Source organism: Sardina pilchardus, chromosome 5 (genome assembly GCF_963854185.1).
Source record: "Sardina pilchardus chromosome 5, fSarPil1.1, whole genome shotgun sequence".
In the NCBI taxonomy this organism is placed as follows: domain Eukaryota; kingdom Metazoa; phylum Chordata; class Actinopteri; order Clupeiformes; family Clupeidae; genus Sardina; species Sardina pilchardus.
The window spans coordinates 2,847,600-2,868,770 of record NC_084998.1 but is presented as its reverse complement, the minus strand read 5'-3'; the positions used below and the strand labels follow the sequence as shown (position 1 = coordinate 2,868,770).

At 45.9% G+C, this 21,171-nt stretch overlaps 1 protein-coding gene across 1 annotated transcript; it reads left to right on the top strand.

The window, feature by feature from the left end:
- Positions 1-6,758: 6,758 nt before the first annotated feature.
- On the top strand, positions 6,759-20,637 carry ppp1r14ba (protein phosphatase 1, regulatory (inhibitor) subunit 14Ba). Its single transcript, XM_062535976.1, has 4 exons — positions 6,759-7,243; positions 17,406-17,489; positions 18,200-18,232; positions 20,541-20,637. The coding sequence occupies exons 1-4, from the start codon at positions 7,052-7,054 to the stop codon at positions 20,622-20,624; spliced, it is 393 nt and encodes a 130-aa protein (XP_062391960.1). The 5' UTR covers positions 6,759-7,051; the 3' UTR covers positions 20,625-20,637.
- The last annotated feature ends 534 nt before the right edge of the window (positions 20,638-21,171 follow it).

Genomic DNA, 21,171 nt, shown 5'->3' with positions numbered 1-21,171 from the left:
GACTGAACATATTGATGAAGAGAGATGCCTCTGTGCTGGAAACGGATCTGCTCTGGACTACACACACATATGCCTGAAGTGGCCGCAAAAGCATCAGTACATCATGTTGGAGATGGCTCTAGACTAGACACTAAGGGCCAGATGTACTAACACAGCGCTAACAGCGAGTTTTTGTATACGCAGACTGCGAACGCTGTGCTTTGCTATATTGCGCGGAATTTACTAAGCTGTCACTTCATTACGTTAACAGCGGTCATCCCTGCCCGTTCCCGCCCCCTCTACAACGCTAACTGCGTGTGTAGAGCTCGAACTACAAGCGCAGTTGAATATTGCAACATTAAAAAGAACAGTTTAGCGATCATACATGATACAAACAGATGTCAACGAGCTGCGACAAACAGAGTAGGCCTAGTAGTTCTAATAATCCACTTAAAAAAATAGTCTACTTGTGAACTATTTACTGCACGTAGACTAAGGATATGACTTAATGCTTGTCTAACAGATTGGGAAGTGTAGGCTATGTCGTGAAAGAGAAAACACGATTTTAGAGAGGCAAACAAAAGTTAAGGTTGCTTTTGACATAGTACAATGAAGAAAACTGATGCTCTGAATATTGATTCAGCTGTCTCCAAACGTTTTTCTAATAGATGCATTTAACCGCAATATGGATTACACCTGCTTTCAGAAGGCGGACGTTTTTCAACGCAAAATAGACGTGCGCTGTTTTCATACATATGGCGGAATACTTAATCAATCGCTATTAGCACCTCTCCTCCCCTGTACTTGCGCGTTACACCCATTTTCAGCTGATCCGCCCAGGAATTAATATGCATGACACGGAAAAGGGCAAATAGCCATTCTCAGCTCCCACGGCAGGCAGTCTGCGCGTTTCCCTCATTGCGGCCGATTTGTACATACCATCGCCATGCTATTACGTGCACGTTACGCCTAAAATGTGCGCAAAACGTTAGTACATCTGGCCCTAAGAGACTGAACATATTGATGAAGAGAGATGCCTCTGTGCTGGAAACGGATCTGCTCTGGACTACACACACATATGCCTGAAGTGGCCGCAAAAGCATCAGTACATCATGTTGGAGATGGCTCTAGACTAGACACTAAGAGACTGAACATATTGATGAAGAGAGATGCCTCTGTGCTGGAAATGGCTCTGCTCTGGACTACACACTACAAGCCTGATGTGGGCGCGAAGGCATTACACCTGTTACACCTGCCCTAAGAGCCTGAACATGCTGGAGATGGTGTTCTGTTCTGAAGATGGTGTTCTGTTCTGGAGATGGTGTTCTGTTCTGGAGATGGTGTTCTGTTCTGGAGATGCTGCTGGAGATGTTCTGTTCTGGAGATGGTGTTCTATGCTGGAGATGGTGTTCTATGCTGGAGATGGTGTTCTATGCTGGAGATGGTGTTCTGTTCTGGAGATGGTGTTCTGTTCTGGAGATGGTGTTCTGTTCTGGAGATGGTGTTCTGTTCTGGAGATGGTGTTCTGTTCTGGAGATGGTGTTCTGTTCTGGAGGCGGTGCTGGAGGTGGTGTTCTGTTCTGGAGATGGTGCTGGAGATGTTCTTGTTCTGGAGATGGCTCTAGACTAGACACTAAGAGACTGTAAATCACATGACCATACAGCACAACGATTAACTTGAAGATGAGTGGCGTGGCGTGGCATGGCGTGGCGTGGCGTGGGGTGGCGTGGTCCAACCCCGGCCTGCACCATCGCCTAACAGACACGTTTTCTGCTGCTGTGGAGAGAGATGATCCTGCAAGGTAGCCATTGCGTCTGAACAGCTTCTATACTCTATATTATACACACACACACACAATCACAATCACTCTTTCTCACACACACACACACACACACACTCACACTCACAGAAATCACAATCACAATCAGTCTCTCTCTCTCTCACACACACACACACACACATAATCTCTCTCTCTCTCACACACACAAACAGAAAGAGCACAACAGCACAATCACACTCTCTCTCTCACACACACACACACACACATACACACACACACACACACACACACACACACACACACACACAGAGAAAGAGCGCTGCATGCTTAGAGCTGGTGTGAGCAGGTAGAGAGGAGGAGCTGAGTGAGGACGCTGAACTGCTGTTGGTCCCTCTGAGCCCAATTACCAGCGGAGAGACGGATCTTTTGTCTCTGGCTAAATTATTGAACATGGTGGCTGTTTTCGTTTTTTTCCCTCTTTAAATGACTCTTTCTTTGCTGTGGTGCTGATGTAAGCTGATGTGTTTATCACTAGGAGCAGTACGCCACCTGGTGGCGTGATTTAGATTTGATTTGGATCCCCATCAGCTGATTCAGAAAACATCAGCTTCTCTTCCTGGGGTCCACACACAACACAGGACAGACAGGAAATAGATATAAAAGCAGGAGAAGAATAAAGGCAAATGGTGGTGATGGAAGCTGATGTGTCTATCACTAGGAGCAGTATGCCATCTGGTGGTGATGCACTGCGTTGCACAGAGAGTCACATAATTACAGTGCTGCATCTCTGTCAGTCAGTGGGGAGTGCCTGACACTCTCACAAGATGAGGGTGGCGAGTGTGTGTGTGTGTGTGTGTGTGTGTGTGTGTGTGTGTGTGTTTGTGTGCGTGTGTGTGTGTGTGAGGGGGGGTGCATAATAATATGCCAGCCCATAGTAATTCATGTGGGAAGGAGGGCAGGGAGGCAGGTATGAGTTGTTTGATCTCCCACTAATGAGAGCTCAACCCCCCAAAGCTCTGAAGTGCTTTAAAGAGTGGAGAGGACTCCTGCGATGCCAGCACCAACAGACACCTCCTTTAGTACACTACACACTACACCTTTAAAGAGTGGAGAGGACTCCTGCCATGCCAGCACAAACAGACACCTCCTTCAGTACACTACACACTACACCTTTAAAGAGTGGAGAGGACTCCTGCCACGCCAGCCCAAACAGACTGATGAGGTGTGGAGTGGGGCGGGACACCTCCTTTAGTACACAGTACACTACACCTCCTTTAGTACACAGTACACTACACCTCCTTTAGTACACAGTACACTACACCTCCTTTACTACACTACACACTACACCTCCTTTAGTACACTACACACTACACCTCCTTTACTACACTACACACTACACCTCCTTTAGTACACTACACACTACACCTCCTTAAGTGCACACTAAACAGTAGACACTACACCTCCTTTAGTACACTACACACTACACCTCCTTAAGTACACACTAAACAGTAGACACTACACCTCCTTTAGTACACTACACACTACACCTCCTTAAGTACACACTAAACAGTAAACACTACACCTTCTTTAGTACACTACACACTACACCTCCTTTAGCACACTACATACTACACCTCCTGTAGTACACTGCACACTACACCTCCTTTAGTAAACAGTACACACTAAACCTCCTTTAGTACACTACACACTACACCTCCTTTAGTACACACTAAACAGTGCACACTACACCTCCTTTAGTACACAGTACACTACACCTCCTTTAGTACACTACACACAACACTTCCTTTAGTATACTACACACTATACCTCCTTTAGTACACTACACACTACACCTCCTTTAGCACACTACACACTACACCTCCTTTAGTACACACTAAACAGTACACACTATACCTCCTTTAGAACACACTTAACAGTACACACTCCACCTCCTTTAGTACACACTTACACACTTAACAGTACACACTACACCTCCTTAAGTACACAGTACACTACACCTCCTTTAGTACTCACTAAACAGTACACACTACACCTCCTTTAGTACTCACTAAACAGTACACACTACACCTCCTTTAGTACACACTTAACAGTACACCTCCTTTAGTACACAGTACACTACACCTCCTTTAGTACACAGTACACACTACACCTCCTTTTGAACACACTTAACAGTACACACTACACCTCCTTTAGTACACTGCACACAACACTTCCTTTAGTACACTACACACTATACACTACACCTCATTTAGTACACTACACACTACACTGCCTTTAGTACACTACACACTACACACTACACCTCCTTTAATACACTACACACTACACACTACACCTCCTTTAGTACACTACACACTACACCTCCTTTAGTACTCTACACACTACACCTCCTTTAGTACACTACACACTACACCTCCTTAAGTACACACTAAACAGAACACACTACACCTCCTTTAGTACACTACACACTACACACTACACCTCCTTTAGTACACTACACACTACACCTCCTTTAGTACTCTACACACTACACCTCCTTTAGTACACTACACACTACACCTCCTTAAGTACACACTAAACAGAACACACTACACCTCCTTTAGTACACTACACACTACACCTCCTTTAGTACACACTACACCTCCTTTAGTACACAGTACACAAGACACCTCCTTTAGTACACTAGACAGCACATGACACACACCCTTTACTACACACTTAACAGTACACACTACACACTACACCTCTGTCATGCACAATATGATCTATATCTCGTATGTTCATGTTGTGAGATGTTTTCAATACTGAGGGTGCAACTCTCTAAAGTCTCTCTAAAGTCCCTAAATCAAATGCTCTTTTTCATATCAAATATATTGTGTGACACGATTCCCGCTCCCGTTGCTGCATCGTCTCTTCTGAGGGGCTGTGGTGCTCATGTCTGCTTCTGCTGGACTGAAACCTCTTTAGAGGGACGTCTGGCTTTCATCAATCTCAATGACATGAGACATCTTTAAACGGGCCATTGGTCAGTCCCTTCCACAATAGTGACGGGACTAGTAGCGGTTTCACCTGTGCCCACCTGTGCCCACCTGTGCCCAGTGCAGATGCTTCACCTGTGCCCACCTGTGCTTCACCTGTGCCCAGTGCAGATGCTTCACCTGTGCCCAGTGCAGATGCTTCACCTGTGCCCAGTGCAGATGCTTCACCTGTGCCCAGTGCAGATGCTTCACCTGTGCCCAGTGCAGATGCTTCACCTGTGCCCAGTGCAGATGCTTCACCTGTGCCCACCTGTGCTTCACCTGTGCCCAGTGCAGATGCTTCACCTGTGCCCACCTGTGCTTCACCTGTGCCCAGTGCAGATGCTTCACCTGTGCCCACCTGTGCCCACCAGTGCCCAGTGCAGATGCTTCACCTGTGCCCAGTGCAGATGCTTCACCTGTGCCCAGTGCAGATGCTTCACCTGTGCCCAGTGCAGATGCTTCACCTGTGCTCCAGTGCAGATGTCACCTGTGCTCCTGTGCAGATGCTTCACCTGTGCTCCAGTGCAGATGCTTCACCTGTGCTCCTGTGCCCAGTTTACACACCTACACCAGTACCTTCCTTGTTTATGCTGCAACTGGTGTAACACATTGTTTATTTCACAGATTGTGTGTGTGTGTGTGTGTGTGTGTGTGTGTGTGTGTGTGTGTGTGTGTGTGTGTGTGTGTGTGTGTGTGTGTGTGTGTGAGAATGTGTGTGTGTGTATAAGACTCACAAAGTCAATGTCTGCACAGGGAAACACACACACAGGAGAGTGGGATTTTCAGTACCTCACACCTATTCTACTTCTATTTTTATTAGGCTACCTCGGGCCTGGGGGTTGTCTTTAAAATTGCAAATAATGACCTGCAAATGAAGGAAAGTCGTAAGCTTCTGTATGATGATATCAGGCACCAAAGGACACATTCTTGGTGGGGTTTTGAGATCATGTCTGGAAACAGCTGTTGGATCACATTTGAGCAGCATAATAAAAAAGGTCTTTAAGGTCTCATAATAAATTTAGTAGCTTCTAAAAATGTGCTAATTCAAAACCTTTGGAGATCTATTTAACATTCATGAACACAATGCCATATTCCATTAGACTTCTCATGCACAATTTCCCCTTAACTTATCTACGGTATCATATAGAGGTAGTTGTAAATTAAGCCAACAAATTACTTTTAATGTATTTTTTTATTATTATTATTCAGTCATTTATTCAGGCATTAATCTAACCAAGAGTATTTTATAGTGTCTCAACAGCCACCCGAATTCTGTTGAACAGTAGCAGAATAATTACCCACTGGACCACTAGAAGGAGCATGCGCATTACAGGTTACTGTTAGTCTTCACTCTACTGAACTACCAATCCCATAGATCTATGCGCCTTTTGTATGAGAAAATGCGCAAATTAGACTTTATGAAGATGATTGTAATTGATTAGTTCAGACGAGATGTTAACTAATCCGATTATGATTTCTAACTTGTCGGCCACTGAAACTAAATTCAATGATAAACATATGGACACTTTTAGAACGTAAGATATTCATTATTTCAATGACGTTATCCATTGGATTATGAGCCAAAATAGTCACATTTCACTAACGCAATTATTGTTTTATGTCGGTAACCGATATTCATTTGACTGCAGGCTGGTAGCCTGTACTGTAAACTGCAAAAAGGTGAGGGAATGATGGAGCGTGGACATTTGGTTGGGCCAGTCCAAATGAGAATAACAGGGGGTGGCGCAAAACAAACAATACTCAACAAATATAGAAACCTATGATTTTGGTTTATGTGCAATTCTGAACTTATGCGCGCATTCCTAGAGGGCCGCACAATATCCTTGGAAATTTCGGATGAAAGCTCCTGTAAGATTTATACAGGTTTATCACACGAGGCAGGGAAAAAGGTAACTGTCACTTTATGTCCGGTTCAGCCGGCAGCCGCAAGAAGTGAGCCAGTCGACAAACCCATTTCTCCTGGTGGACGTGGTTTTACACGCTGTACACTTTCGAGATTATTTCCCAAACTGACTTTGCATCTATTGTCATACTGAGTTTTGGGCAGAGAAGGCCAACTGATGTCCGTGCAGTAAGGGTTGAGGATAAAACACAGTTTGCAAAGATGCAATGGAAGGCCACGGGAGAACAATAGCCAACAGATTAGTTCAATATTTGAACTCCTCTGATAAATAAGATCTTGTCGCTGATTTCAAGGCAAAGGCAGCTTTTCCGAAGAAGCGGCGGACCATGGCAGCTGTGACAAGCCCGGAGACCACCCCTCAACCTCGGGTATACTTCAAAACCCCTCCGGGCACGGGAGACGAAGTTCCCCAGAAACAAGGGCGAGTGACAGTCAAATACGACAGGAAAGAATTGAGAAAAAGACTGAACCTGGAGGAGTGGATTGTCGGGCAGCTCACTCAGTTATACGACTGTGAGGTAAGTCTTTGTGTCTCATTGTCAGCGGGCCAAGACAGGTGACGGGTCGGCTCACTGAGCCGGTGAAGGTTCTGGGGGGTATTTCACAAAACCAAGATAGGGGATTTAGACAGGCTTACTGGGTTATCCTGGATGAACATAGCCTTGACTTGGTTTCACAGAAGAGATCACATATAAGTTACCATGGGAATTTATACTTGGAAGCTAGCCTGCTCCCGACCAGGCTAACAGCCAAGCTAAGTTAATTCTAATGGTAATTACATTATCTGATTGGTTCTGCTAGCTGTCAGTCCAATCAGACCTCCATGCGATTTTTTCAAAGAGCTGTATTCCATTTATAAATATATTATTTGCTACTTGTATTTACTCGCAAAACACAGCAGAATGGCTGCCTATACCATATGGGTGTCATTTAAATTATGGTGGCCTTATAATTAATAACATACTTGTTGTTTGCTTCTTTTTTGACGGACGTTTGATGAATAGCCTACTGTAGTAGGCTAGTTGGTTGGAAGTGGAGGGGACATTTTTCGAAGGTGTTTTCAACTAATTCGGCTTTTAAGACAAATTAAGATAATATAGGACATACTTTGTGCATCTTTGCGGTGGCAAAGAGCTTTCTTAATGACGTTGCGTGCTGAGACAAGGAAGCTCTCACACGTGGGTGTACGTAAATTTGCATTCAGTTGATCTGCCACACCTACTCCCGCTATGTAACAGAAATACTCATGATTCCCATCCAAAAAAGTACAACTTTACCTCGTTGTTAGTCTATATCAAACGCGGTTGTTCACTTTGTGTGCAAGACGCTATTTTTCGCGTCTTTTGTATTCCCACCGTGAGTTATTTGGGGGAGAAACGAGAACGCGCACACATACCGAATAACTTACACCTGTCTTGACCTAGCCCCCTCAACTCATCTGCGCTCAGCATTAGTGAAACGTATTTAGCATGTTTACTTTGACCAGGCTTGGTCAACCGCGTGTGTCGTCACTTATCTTGGATCTACTTACTCTGGTTTTGTGAAATAGGCCCCTGGTGCCAAGGTCTGTGCTTTGTTTTTTTTGGAACACACTGTGACATCGCCTTAACTTTGGTTACTCGCTACCGTTTCATTCTCTGTGATTTGCTCCTAGTGAGTCCTATTAAGATATCATCCTCATCCTTCAGTCCACCTACTGTAACGCGCCCGGCTACAGCAGCACGCGACTATCACTGGTGTGGGAATGTGAAGCGCGAGAAGGGCGTGGCAGCCGCGCGGGTTTATCTAATTAGGGAACATGGAGACAAAAAAGACGGATGGCACCTGAGCGCGCACTTCTCACTGCTGCTCTCGCGCCTCTCCCGCGGGCCCTTTGTGCAGTATAATGTGCGCGTGTTGTCGCTCTGCACAAGAGGCTGGGGGAAGCTCCCAAGTGTGTGTGTGTGTCTGTGTGTGTGTGTTTGTCGTAAATGTCAGTGCTGTGGGGAAATGCAGTGAATCTTCAGTAATACAAAGGGTGCACCGGAGGCGGTTTTCCTCCGTTTTCCCCCGCGCGCTTCCTGGCCTGGCGTTTGGCAGTGGCGCGTGTCCAGATTCGGCCGCTCCTTGTCCTTTTCCGTTCCATCCCACCAGCCTGCCGGCAGCACTGTTCTCACAGTAATCATATCGGCCATTGTCCTCCTTTATGAGAGAGCAAATGCGCTACTCGTAATAATGTGATATGCCTTCCACAGTGGCTGGTTGCATAACTTGATTTTACATTAGCGTGCTTCAACTGAGAAAATTATATTTCTTTGTTCTTTTCAATACAGTGGGAGCTTGAAAATAACACAAGACTATGGTTACCTGTGGCAGGTGAAAGAGGGAGAACAAAAGTTAGGGCCTATGTCACTCCGCTCACTTGGCCTGTTGTTAAATAGTTAAATAACCAATAACCTAATGTCACAAGTGAACAAAGTTTAAAAAGTAGGCTAATAAAGAGAGCCATGACCATAGTGGCACAGAGACGGTAATATACAGACTATCTCTGGACAATACGCTACTAAAGCCTTCCTGTGATAGTGGGACAGGTGGCCATACGGCCAAGTAGTCCTCTCGTCTGATCTGACGTTACATGCGTCCCTACAGAACTCTCGACGGGGGTCCCGTGTAGGCTAGTGGCCTATTAGGCGCCTCTCTTTAAAGATCCATCACGCTTGGACACCTGCGTGTTAATAATTAATAGAGCAATCTCCACTAATGGCTTAATCCACGGTGCCGGTGGCAGTGTCTGAGCCTCAAGCACGTTCACGTTCATCACAACCCCGGGGGATGCGGCGATGTAGTGATGGAGAGGTGAGATCACAGGCGCGCACGTGTACTGCGCCACCTAGAGGCGAGGTTTAGCCACTAAACGAATGACGTCATGTTATGCTACAGGTCAACTGGTCACTATTTCACCGACTACTGCATCCTTCACTGAGATAAAATCGTGGTTTGCCATTGCAATCACATGTCAGATTATAAGACTAAACTGTATGAGGAAAATTGAGGTAGTAATAATAGTAAATTTTATTTGGATTGTATTTTACATTAAGGCAATCTCAAAGTCCTACAGAGCAACAGTTTCAAAATGTATATATTGCAATTTAGAACCGAGGAAGGTCACTAATTGAAATTAAGAAAAGATCAATAACTAGTTAAACGAAAAACCTCAAGTACATTTTAGCAAAAAGCTTTTTTTAAATGTTAAGTTTTTAATGTATTATCAATAACAGCTAAACAAATAATTCATGTGTAGAACAAATATAAAGGAACTATTGACTGTTTGGACACATCAGTCAGATCAGTCTGTCAATATCAGAGTGAATATTTTCAAGTTGGTGTGTCCCAAGTGACCTGTCCTCTTCATTGGCCAAGTGAGTGGGCCACAGTGGTCCTCTGCATCTGACATATTATCCACTTCAGCTCAAACGAACCCAAGACAGTAATTGGTTCAGCGTTAGCCAAAAAAGCTCAACCTTGCCTCTGCAGCCCGGGACGCAGTAATGAGTTCTGACAAGGCAACTGTAGCGTAAAATCGGCGGTGTGTGTCTGTGTGTGTGTGTGTGTCTCTGTATGTGTGTGTGTCTCTGTGTGTGTGTGTCCCCGTGCAGTTGGCCGTGTTCTGTATTTCACACAGACTAGGCCTCTTTGGGTTTGTGAACTGTTTACTCGTCTCCTCGGCTGACATTTGCTCCAAGCACAACCCCCACCCCCCTTCCCTCTTCTCCAGCCAGCAGCCCACGTTTTGAGAGGACAAACTTTTAAGCCAGCTTGACATTTCTCCAACGCAGTTGGGTCCGATGGTGAGGAGAAGGAAAACAGTCCTGGCTGCAGCCTTGATGCCTCCTGGAGCCAAGTGTGTTCCATCTCTGATAATAAAGTAGACCTACTTACTTCAGCATCTCTTTGTGATCCGCAGGGCTTTTTCCAGTCCACATGAGCTTCACTTTGGTAAAGCCTTGACAAATGATGGATAAACTTGTAGACTGGGATTAGTGGATATATTCTGCATTGTAACGATGGGTGAACCTCTAGACTGGCGGTGTGGATATATTCTGCTGTATAAGGATAGACTAGCGTTATACATTCTGCAGTATAAGGATAGACTAGCGTTGTGGATATATTCTGCACGATGGATAAATCTTTAGTGTTTGGAGATGCTCTCCATTAGTTAGAATAATGGCTGAAGTGCAGCAGTGCGTTTGGGACATACAGCCCACTGTGAGTTGGCCTGCTGTGCATGTACACAGTGATCATTACAGTAGAGGACATGCGCACACACACACACACACACACATACACACACACACACACACACACACACACACACACACACACACACACACACCCTGGCGGGCGGGGGGGGGGGGGGGGGTGATTTATCAGCAGAGTGGGCACGGACAGGTGTGGTCTGCAGAGTCCACAGCAGAACAGGTGCTGCTGGGCACAACACAATCACCTGCACTCACCTCCTGTGTGTGTGTGTGTGTGTGTGTGTGTGTGTCCAAAAAGCTGTTTGGATGTGTATGTGTCCACAGTCAAATGCAAGTGTGTGTGTGTGTCTCTGTGAGTGTGTATGTGTCCAAAAAGCTGATTATTTGGGTTTGGGTATGTGTCCACAGTCAAGTGTGTGTGTGTCCACAGTCAAGTGTGTGTGTGTGTGTGTGTGTGTGTGTGTGTGTTGAGTAGTGATTAATTGTGAGCTCCTTAGAGGTTGAACCGAATGATTAGTTACTAAAGGATGAAAAAGGGAAATCAATTAGCTGAAGCCGTTTACAGCCATGTGGATAATAGCACTCTCTCCATCACACAGGAGATGCTCTCTCTAACGGTCATTTGGATAATGGCTCCCTCCGTTAAAACCATGCATCATGGCAAGCCCAAGTTTCTTAGCTCTTCCTTATCACTGACTGGTTCTCCTCTTAAGCCCCAATTTACACCAAAGATCCGTGACGAGATGAATTCCCTCTTGTTTTCAAGAAGCAGGATGGGGAATTCACGCTTAACGGTGGCAACTTACTGTATGGTCGCAGGCCCAGGTTACATTTGCTGCTGCTGCTAGGGTGCGTCTAGATTTCTCGGCTACCCTTTAGGTTGAACCAGAGAACCATTTCCACAGTGTCTAAGCCCACGCAGTCTATAAACGCCATGTTTCATCAGAACGTAGAGCCTGTTTGATGTCGGTTGGTTTTGTGCGTTGGGTGACATTGAGCAGTTTATGAAATCCCCTTCCTGGAAGGTTGATCAGGCACGCAGAGATATAAGCTGACCCTGCTACCACACAGCGACAGTACTGAACCCCTGCAGTGTGTGTGTGTGTGTGTGTGTTAAAGCTGTTTAATATGCAGGATCACGCAGAGTCATTCCTCTCCCGTACTGACACAATGTAATTATGCTGAGCTGCCTTGGCTTCTCCCGGGAAGAGTTCTGTTTCCACTTCCATAGATGAGGAGAGGGACGCACCCAACACACACCAGCTGATCAGGACGCATAAAATAGGACGCACACAATAGGACACATCCAATACACACTAACTGATCAGGACGCACACCATACACATCAGCTGATCAGGACGCATAAAATAGGACGCATCCAATAGGACGCACCCAATACACACTAACTGATCAGGACACACACCATACACACCAGCTGATCAGGACTCATGAAATAGGACGCATCCAATAGGACACCCCACTACACATCAGCTGATCAGGACGCACCCAATACACACCAGCTGATCAGGACGCACTGAATAGGACGCACCCAATACACACCAGCTGATCAGTACGCACCCAATACACATCAGCTTGATTATCGGTGCAGGTGTTAAGCAATGCCAGGAGAGGTATGAACTCGATTGTCAGTGCAAAGCCAGGAGAGGTATGAACTCAATTATCAGTGAAATGGTGTCTGTCTGTGAGATTTCATTTTTCAGCTGTGGATTTATTTATGTGAAGCTGAGTGGTGCAGAATATCAAGGATGGATGAGATTTCATCACGCATGAGAGCATCACACATGAAAGCTGGAGTTGAGAGTTCTGACTGAGTTCTGATATATCGGGGGGGGGGGGGGGGGGGGGGGTGGCATCTGGGAGTTGTGTGTAGTCCTTGTGGACAGAGCTGTGGTCTCCCTGATGGACTGATCTGGACGAGCTGAAGAGGTCAGAGAGGATCCTCTTTGCTCTCTTCCCATGCTGTAAAGTGGACATTGGACTGGGCAGATGGCAGTGGGGTTGCCCACCATTTTGCCCATCAGCATGATGGAAGTACACTGGAGAGCTAGCTTAGCAAAAGCTGCTTAGCATGATGGAAGTAGGCCTACACTGGAGAGCTAGCTTAGCAAAAGCTGCTTAGCATGATGGAAGTAGGCCTACACTGGAGAGCTAGCTTAGCAAAAGCTGCTCAGCATGATGGAAGTACACTGGAGAGCTAGCTTAGCCAAAGCTGCTCAGCATGATGGAAGTACACTGGGGAGCTAGCTTAGCAAAAGCTGCTTAGCATGATGGAAGTAGGCCTACACTGGAGAGCTAGCTTAGCAAAAGCTGCTCAGCATGATGGAAGTACACTGGAGAGCTAGCTTAGCAAAAGCTGCTCAGCATGATGGAAGTACACTGGAGAGCTAGCTTAGCAAAAGCTGCTCAGCATGATGGAAGTACACTGGGGAGCTAGCTTAGCAAAAGCTGCTCAGCATGATGGAAGTACACTGGGGAGCTACCTTAGCAAAAGCTGCTCAGCATGATGGAAGTACACTGGAGAGCTAGCTTAGCAAAAGCTGCTCAGCATGATGGAAGTACACTGGAGAGCTAGCTTAGCAAAAGCTGCTCAGCATGATGGAAGTACACTGGAGAGCTAGCTTAGCAAAAGCTGCTCAGCATGATGGAAGTACACTGGAGAGCTAGCTTAGCAAAAGCTGCTCAGCATGATGGAAGTACACTGGAGAGCTAGCTTAGCAAAAGCTGCTCAGGATGATGGACACCTCCTCACATCCTCACATCTACTGCATGAACTGCTGGTCAGGCAACAGAGTGTTTGAGCTGAAGGCAGCTGAATAAGGACCATTATAGAAAGCCATTCCTGCCTACTGCTATAACAATGGACAATAACGCCTCTTTGTGCAGGGAGAGGAGTAGGCCTAGCCGTGGTGTACTGGTTAGCGCACCGGGCTTGTAACCGGAGGGTTGCCGGTTCGATCCCCGACCAGTCCACCATGGCTGAAGTGCCCTTGAGCAAGGCACCTAACCCCTCACTGCTCCCCGTGCGCCACTGGTTGGGCAGGCAGCTCACTGCTCTGGGTTGTGTCACCTCACTGTGTGTTCACTGTGTGCTGTGTGTTCACTAATTCTGTTAAATTGGGTTAAATGCAGAGAACTGAATTTCCCTCACGGGATCAAAAAAGTATATATTATATGTGTCGTTCCACGGCAAAACCAGTCGCTTGTCGCAACAGGCGTTTCTGAGAAAAATTGCCATTTATGTCACTTGTGCTAAAATCGTGGAATTTTTTTTGTAAGTGTTTTGAAACAGTGGGAGGTCTACACTGTACGGCCGTGAATACATTTCGCCGAAAAACTGACCTTTTGTAGTCTAAAAACGTGAGTTTGTTGAGGTGAGAAAGTTAGAGGAAGCAGGAAGTTAGAGGCGTCTCGTTTTTGCCGCTCTATTCCAATATTTACGGTAGCCTAATTGCACTCATTGACAACCACCAAGCCATCCGTGTGCTGTGTCGTTGATACAAGTACCGTGAATCTTGTAATAGCGGCGACCTTACAAAGCGTTCGTGAGTGTTGAGCCGACGTTAACTTCAGAGGCAGATTTCTCCGTTTTTCTATTGGCATGACAGGATGAACTCAACTCCTTTGAATGTTTATATTTCAGTAATATGACGTTCAATTCATTAGATATAGGTATCGTTTTGAAGGTTGATTATGCCCCTTCCTGAAAACATAATAACTTTGATTTTGAAAATTTGGACATTGTGAATGATTTCGCCGTGGAAGGTCACATATTCTATTGTATTCTATTCTATTATTCTCTGAGAGATCATGTACAGCTTACAGTTTAATTGCTGCTGCAACACCATCATTTCCCTTTGGAGACAGATACAGTAATGTATCTACAGTATACAGCATCTGTGTTGTTTACTAGAGGGTAATGAGGAATAGATGCATAGAGTAATGTATCTATGATATCTGTTGTAGCCTACTAGAGGGTGTTTTGATAATGAGGAATAGATGAGTAATGTATTTATGATTGTCCCAGAGGATTCTCTGATAATGAAGAATAGATTAATAAAGTAATGTATTTATGATTGTCCCAGAGGATTCTCTGATAATGAAGAATAGATTAATAAAGTAATGTATTTATGATTGTCCCAGAGGATTCTCTGATAATGAGGACTAGATGAGTAATGTATTTATGATTGTCCCAGAGGATTCTCTGATAATGAGGACTGGATGAATAGAGGTGAACTGTCCTAACTGTGCACAGGCCCTGCTCCGTAGGAAGGGCCAGCAATATGCAGCGTCCTGCAGCGTCCACTACACTGCTGGGCTTTCCCAACAGATGGATTTTCCCAACAGATGGATTTTCCCGACTGATGGATTTTCCCGACTGATGGGCTTTCCCCTGACTGCAGAGCAGCAGCATGTTTATCCTGCAGGCTAGTTAAGTGTAGATGCCTCTCTAGCAGGAGCCTCAACACAAAGGAGCCCCCCCGCTTCATTACCAGACAATAGTAACTACAGTAGCTAGGGCAGGAAATAAATAACAAGCCAGTAATGAATCAGTAAGTCATGAATCAGTGGTGAAGAGCTGAACTGTCTCAGTCAGGGACTGTGAAGAATAACACTCTCTCTCTCCTCCTCCCTTCAGATCCAGGGACTCCTCTCTCTCTCTCTCTCTCTCCCCTCCTCCCTTCAGATCCAGGGACTCCTCTCTCTCTCCTGCTCTCACCATCTGTTTCTCCCTCTATCTCTCTCTCCCTCCCTCCTTTCTCTCTCTCCTGTGGTGCTGGGTATCTACGCTTTGATGTGCACATTTATGTATTCATCTCACTTTTATCCAAGGTCATTTTCAGTGCAGGCAAAGAGACTGCACACACTCCATCAGAGTGTGTGTGTGTGTGTGTGTGTGTGTGTGTGTGTGTGAGAGATTATCTCTGTGTGTATGTGTATGTGTGTATTTCTGTGCGCGTGTGTGTGTGTGTCCCTTGGAGTGTGACCAGTGGCCTTGGTGGTGCTGGTACCGTGCGGAACGGGAGAGATGGTTGAGGAGAAGTCAAGGTGCCCGAGGGCTCACTATTAATACACCCAGCGGCAGCTGTGACCGTCCACCTTTAAGTGCACAGAACCGCGCTTTAGAGCAGGGTAAAACAGAACAGAACCGCACTTTAGAGCAGAGAAAAACAGAACTAGAACAGAGAACAGAACAGAGCAGAACCGCGCTTTAGAGCAGAACGATACATAACTAGAACAGAGAAGAGAACAGAACAGACAGAACCGCACTTTAGAGCAGAGAGAAACAGAACTAGAACAGAGAACAGAACAGACAGAACCGCGCTTTAGAGCAGAAAGACACAGAACAGAACAGAACAGACAGAACCGCGCTTTAGAGCAGAGATAGAACAGAGAACAGAAGAGAACAGAGCAGACAGAACCGCACTTTAGAGCAGAAAGACACAGAACAGAGAACAGAACAGACAGAACCGCACTTTAGAGCAGAGAGAAACAGAGAACAGAAGAGAACAGAACAGACAGAACCGCACTTTAGAGCAGAGATGGAACGCAGGGCCTCAGAACCGGGGTTCATAGCTGAAGTCTTTAATTACGGACACACCACCTGGTAAGAGCTGGACAGGGCAGGACAACAAAGGGGAAAGAAGCGGAAGCTCAAACACACACACACACACATAAACACAAAAACACACACACACACACACACACACACACACACACACATAAAAAAACACATAAACACACACACACAAACACAAACACATAAACACACACATCCATGTCCTAGTAAGCTCAAACACACACACACACACACACACACACACACAGAGACACGTAAACACAAAAACACAAAAAACACACACACACACAAACACATAAACACACACATCCATGTCCTAGTAAGCTCAAACTCACGCACACACACACACACACACACACACACACACACACACACACAAATAAACACACATCCTGCCATGGCAACTGTGTGTGGACACAGCACTGGGCTTTGAGGTCCTGAATGATGGGGTTTGGCCTTGGTGTATCTGTAGAGCTGTTTATAGGAGCCTGGCCGTGTGTGTGTGTGTGTGTGTGTGTGTGTGTGTGTGTGTGTGTGTGTCTGCATGGCCAGGAGAATGTTGTTTACAGCCATTTGAACAGGCACACACACACACACACACACACACACACACACACACACACACACACACAAAGCCCATCCTGTTGTTTTGTAGAACATAAGGAGGAAGAGACTGTGAGTTCAGATAATGAAGCTGTGTGTGTGTGTGTGTCTGCGTTTGTGTGTGTTGTATAGGACTGTAGCCAATGATGTCAGTGGGCATCAGGATGTCTCTCTCTGCTTTTCTCTTACTCTCTCCCTGTGTGTGTGTGTGTGTGTGTGTGTGTGTTTGTGTTTTGGCAGGAGGAAGAGGTTCCTGAGTTGGAGATCGATGTTGACGAACTCCTTGACCTGCCCAGCGATGTAGACAGGGCACTCAAAGTCAAGGTAGCTCCAGCTTTACTCCAACTCTCCAAATCCAGCTTTACTCCACCCCACACCCTTCACCACTAAAAACAGGACGTGATTGTTCTCATCTCACACCATTCACCTGTAGGAGCATCTTTTTTTTTGGCATTAGCTATTTATTGAAAGTTTCACAACATAAACACTAACACACAAACGTTGACCGTCACCACAGTAAAAGCAAAAGTCAAACCCAAGGAAAACAGCTGTAGCCATCACTTGATTAAGAATAAAGTGATGGCTCTCATCTTCACAGGCCCAGAGTTGTACCTCTGCCTCCACCAACCCCTCTAGCCTGGCCCTCTGTATTGTTTAGACCCTCTAGACTGGCCCTCTGTAAGGTTTAGACCCCTCTAGACTGGCCCTCTGTAAGGTTTAGAACCCTCTAGACTGGCCCTCTGTAAGGTTTAGAACCGTCTAGACTGGCCCTCTGTATTGTTTAGACCCCTAGACTGGCCCTCTGTATTGTTTAGACCCTCTAGCCTGGCCCTCTGTATTGTTTAGAGAGATAGATAGATATATAGATAGATAGATAGATAGATAGATACTTTATTGATCCCCAAGGGGAAATTCAAGTTCCCAGCAGCTTAAGACACCACACACAACATACATTCCAAGCGTTGACCTGTATTGTAAGATCTGGGGATCTCCCTGTTGGAAGTAAGCCCTTTGCTCCTTGTGTCTCTGTTCAGGGGCTGCTGGCAGACTGCTTCAAGCCCACAGATGTGAGTACTACCTTCCTGTTGGCTCGGTCAGCGGCCCCGTCTCCCAGAATAGCATCTCTGCTGACCTCAGATGGGCAGCGTGAGCATGCCCGGGCACAGGTCTGGCCTGTTCTGGCCATCACACTAAAGCTAAATGAGTGGCATATTGAGCCAAAGCCAGATGTGTTCTCAGATTTTACAAACAGAGGCAGAAATGCATAGTGGATGTGGTTTTTTTTTTCACTTAAATCTGAAAAAAATGTTGCATTTGCAAATGAATCAAAACAGCTGTTTGCTTTAAACTGTAAACAAAAATGACAAAAAAAAGTATCAAGGCAGTCATTAGTTACTTTTGCCTGTTTGCTGAATTTAAACGCACCTCTGACTTTAAGCTCAATATCCCACTGGACTCAGCCCGGGCCAGCTCATAGATCTGTGGATGATGCACCACCAAGATCCGCACCACCTGTTCACATCTGTTTTTAAAACGTCTTGGTTGCAAACAAACACCCTGGCACATTGTGTTCACATCACTCAAATCACTTGCTGAAATGGTCTGAGACGTATTTGACCATAATTATGATTTTTTGTGTAAATGCACATTTGTGCTGTGACCTGGGGGGTATTTCAAGTATGTGGTTTAGGGACAAACCAGGGTAAGTGAAGTTAACTCCGAGTCAGTGGTACTGTAAATGTAGAAGAAGAGCTGTATGACTTCATTCTCCTATCAAAACAATGGCATAGGGCTCTTGTTGTAGGTGGTTTACCAGTGAACTTATCAGGTTTGTCCCTAAACTGCGCTCTTGGAAGGCCGCCCAGGACAACGGGAGTTCTAATGCATGTGACCTCGGCAACGGCGGAATCTGAACACCCGTGGTCACTGGTCAGCCGTATCTCTGGCTGTACACCATGAGCACATGTTATGGTTACAGAATTTAGCAGATGACAGTGTGTGTCTCGGTTAAACACTTGTGATCGGATCCCCCAAGACGCTTTCTAAAAAACAAATGTAAACAGACTTATGATACTAGACTCAAAATGTTTGACTACAAGGACTGTCTGTTCTGCTTTGGGGAGACTGTTATACGTTGATGTTTGGACATCCCTGGGCAGTGACACAGGGACAGTGTCTTTATTCTAAGTGACGTTGAGTAAATACAACCCCTGGAGCAGCAGATGATAAGACAATCCGAGTCCTCAGAGGCGCATGGAATGCTTCTCTTTACGCCATGTATACCGGCAGCTGTTATGATTTGCTCAGGAATGGCCAAACATTTAGAACTGCACTTGTACTTGTCTCAGGAGATCTGCTTTTTCCAAGCATGGCATTCAGCTCCGCTTTATGTTCACTGATGAGAAGGCATGGTGTGTGATATGACTGTGTTGTTGTTGAGTGAATGAGTGTGTTTTATGAGAAGGCTTTTTATGTGTGTGTGTGAGTGACATTCACTAGGCTGTGTAAAAGAGCCGTCATTTGGCCTTGACATCAGTAGAACACAGTGATGAATAAATGCAGAGAACATGACTCACTCCTGACTGTACTGGCATGCCTTGGGATCAACTGACTACAGTACATCAATTGAATGCTTTGAGTCTACAACAGGTTATATTTATTTACATAAGCCTCTCCACTTTGGAGAGAGAGGGGATCAGATCACACTGGGAGCTGATCAGGTGGCATGAGGAGGGAGGTACCTCCCTCCCACCACCCAGGTGGAGAATGAGGCAATCAATCAGTTACAGGGAGGGGGTTAATGAACAGGCAGTGCCCGGGGCAAATACCCAGGACACTGCAGAACCCCTTCCTGCTTACTGTGGGTGCCATGGGAAGCCAGTCGCCATGACTACACTGGGGCGTTGGGATTGTTTTCTGACCGGAGGGAACACCCCCACCTACTGGCCAACCAACACCACTTCCAGCAGCCGCTTAGTGTTCCCAGGAGGTCTCCCATCCAAGTACTAACCACAACCACACCTGCTTAGCTTCAGTCTCTGCGCAGAGACTGGGTATCCAGTGGGCCGGCTGCTGGCTAGGAACAACATGGTCAACATTTTCATTTGGCTCTTTTTAATTGGAAATAAAATGTAGGTGTGTGTGTGTCTATTGTTTTGCACGTTCTATATACAGTCTGTGGTTTTGTATAAGTGAAAGCAAAGATTATTTAGAAGAGTTGATGAATGATCTTTGGTGAAAGATCAGAGATCCTGAAGTTCCAGAATGTTTACAGTGTTCCGTGTTCTATCTCCGGAACATGCTGCATTGTCCTGTCGTCTGGCCAGCAGCGTAAACCAGGAAGTCGTTTCCTCTCCTGTTTCCCTTCCTCTGCAGGACTTTGTAGCCGCCTTGCTGGAGCGCGTGCGAGGGATGCAGAAGCTCAGCACCCCCCAGAAGAAAGGAGAGGTCACCCCCTGAACCCCCCCCCCCCTCACCCCTCCCCTCTGTCAGCCCCCCCCCAGTCGAGGGGAAGGGGAAAGGATGACGGGGTGATGTCAAAACTTCCTCCAATCTCCCAGAATCCCACTGTGTTTGTGAGATGGAGACCAGGGCCAAGCGTTCCAGCCAATCATATCTCAGCTGCAGGTTACACCAGTGGCCAATCGCTGGTTCCGTTTTTTAAAAAAAAACACCTTTTCTGCTCTACACTGTATTCTATGTGAACTCTATATTAGCATCTGTGTTAGCTTAGCGTCATTCGCGGGAGGTAGGAGGGGAACCAGGGAGGGGGTGTTGTGGGGGTGGGGGGGCGACTCATCATTCATTACTGTGATTTCTGAAGTGTCAACTAGCAACGTGACTTTTGGAGCTTGCTTACTGTAAGCTGATCAGGACTCCTGCCCCATCTTCAAGTAACTGAGTTTCTTTATGTCGTACTTTGTGTTACACTGAGGAGTAACGAGATGACATTAAATAGGATGAGGGATGTTCAGAGGTGCAGTATGCTATATCTTTATGAAGTGGA

Bases quoted from the DNA above. Each gene is read 5' to 3' on its own strand.
- ppp1r14ba (XM_062535976.1), top strand. From the start codon at position 7,052: ATGGCAGCTGTGACAAGCCCGGAGACCACCCCTCAACCTCGGGTATAC. The intron at 7,244-17,405 runs GTAAGTCTTTGT...GTGTTTTGGCAG, and splicing joins CTCAGTTATACGACTGTGAG to GAGGAAGAGGTTCCTGAGTT. The intron at 17,490-18,199 runs GTAGCTCCAGCT...GTCTCTGTTCAG, and splicing joins ACAGGGCACTCAAAGTCAAG to GGGCTGCTGGCAGACTGCTT.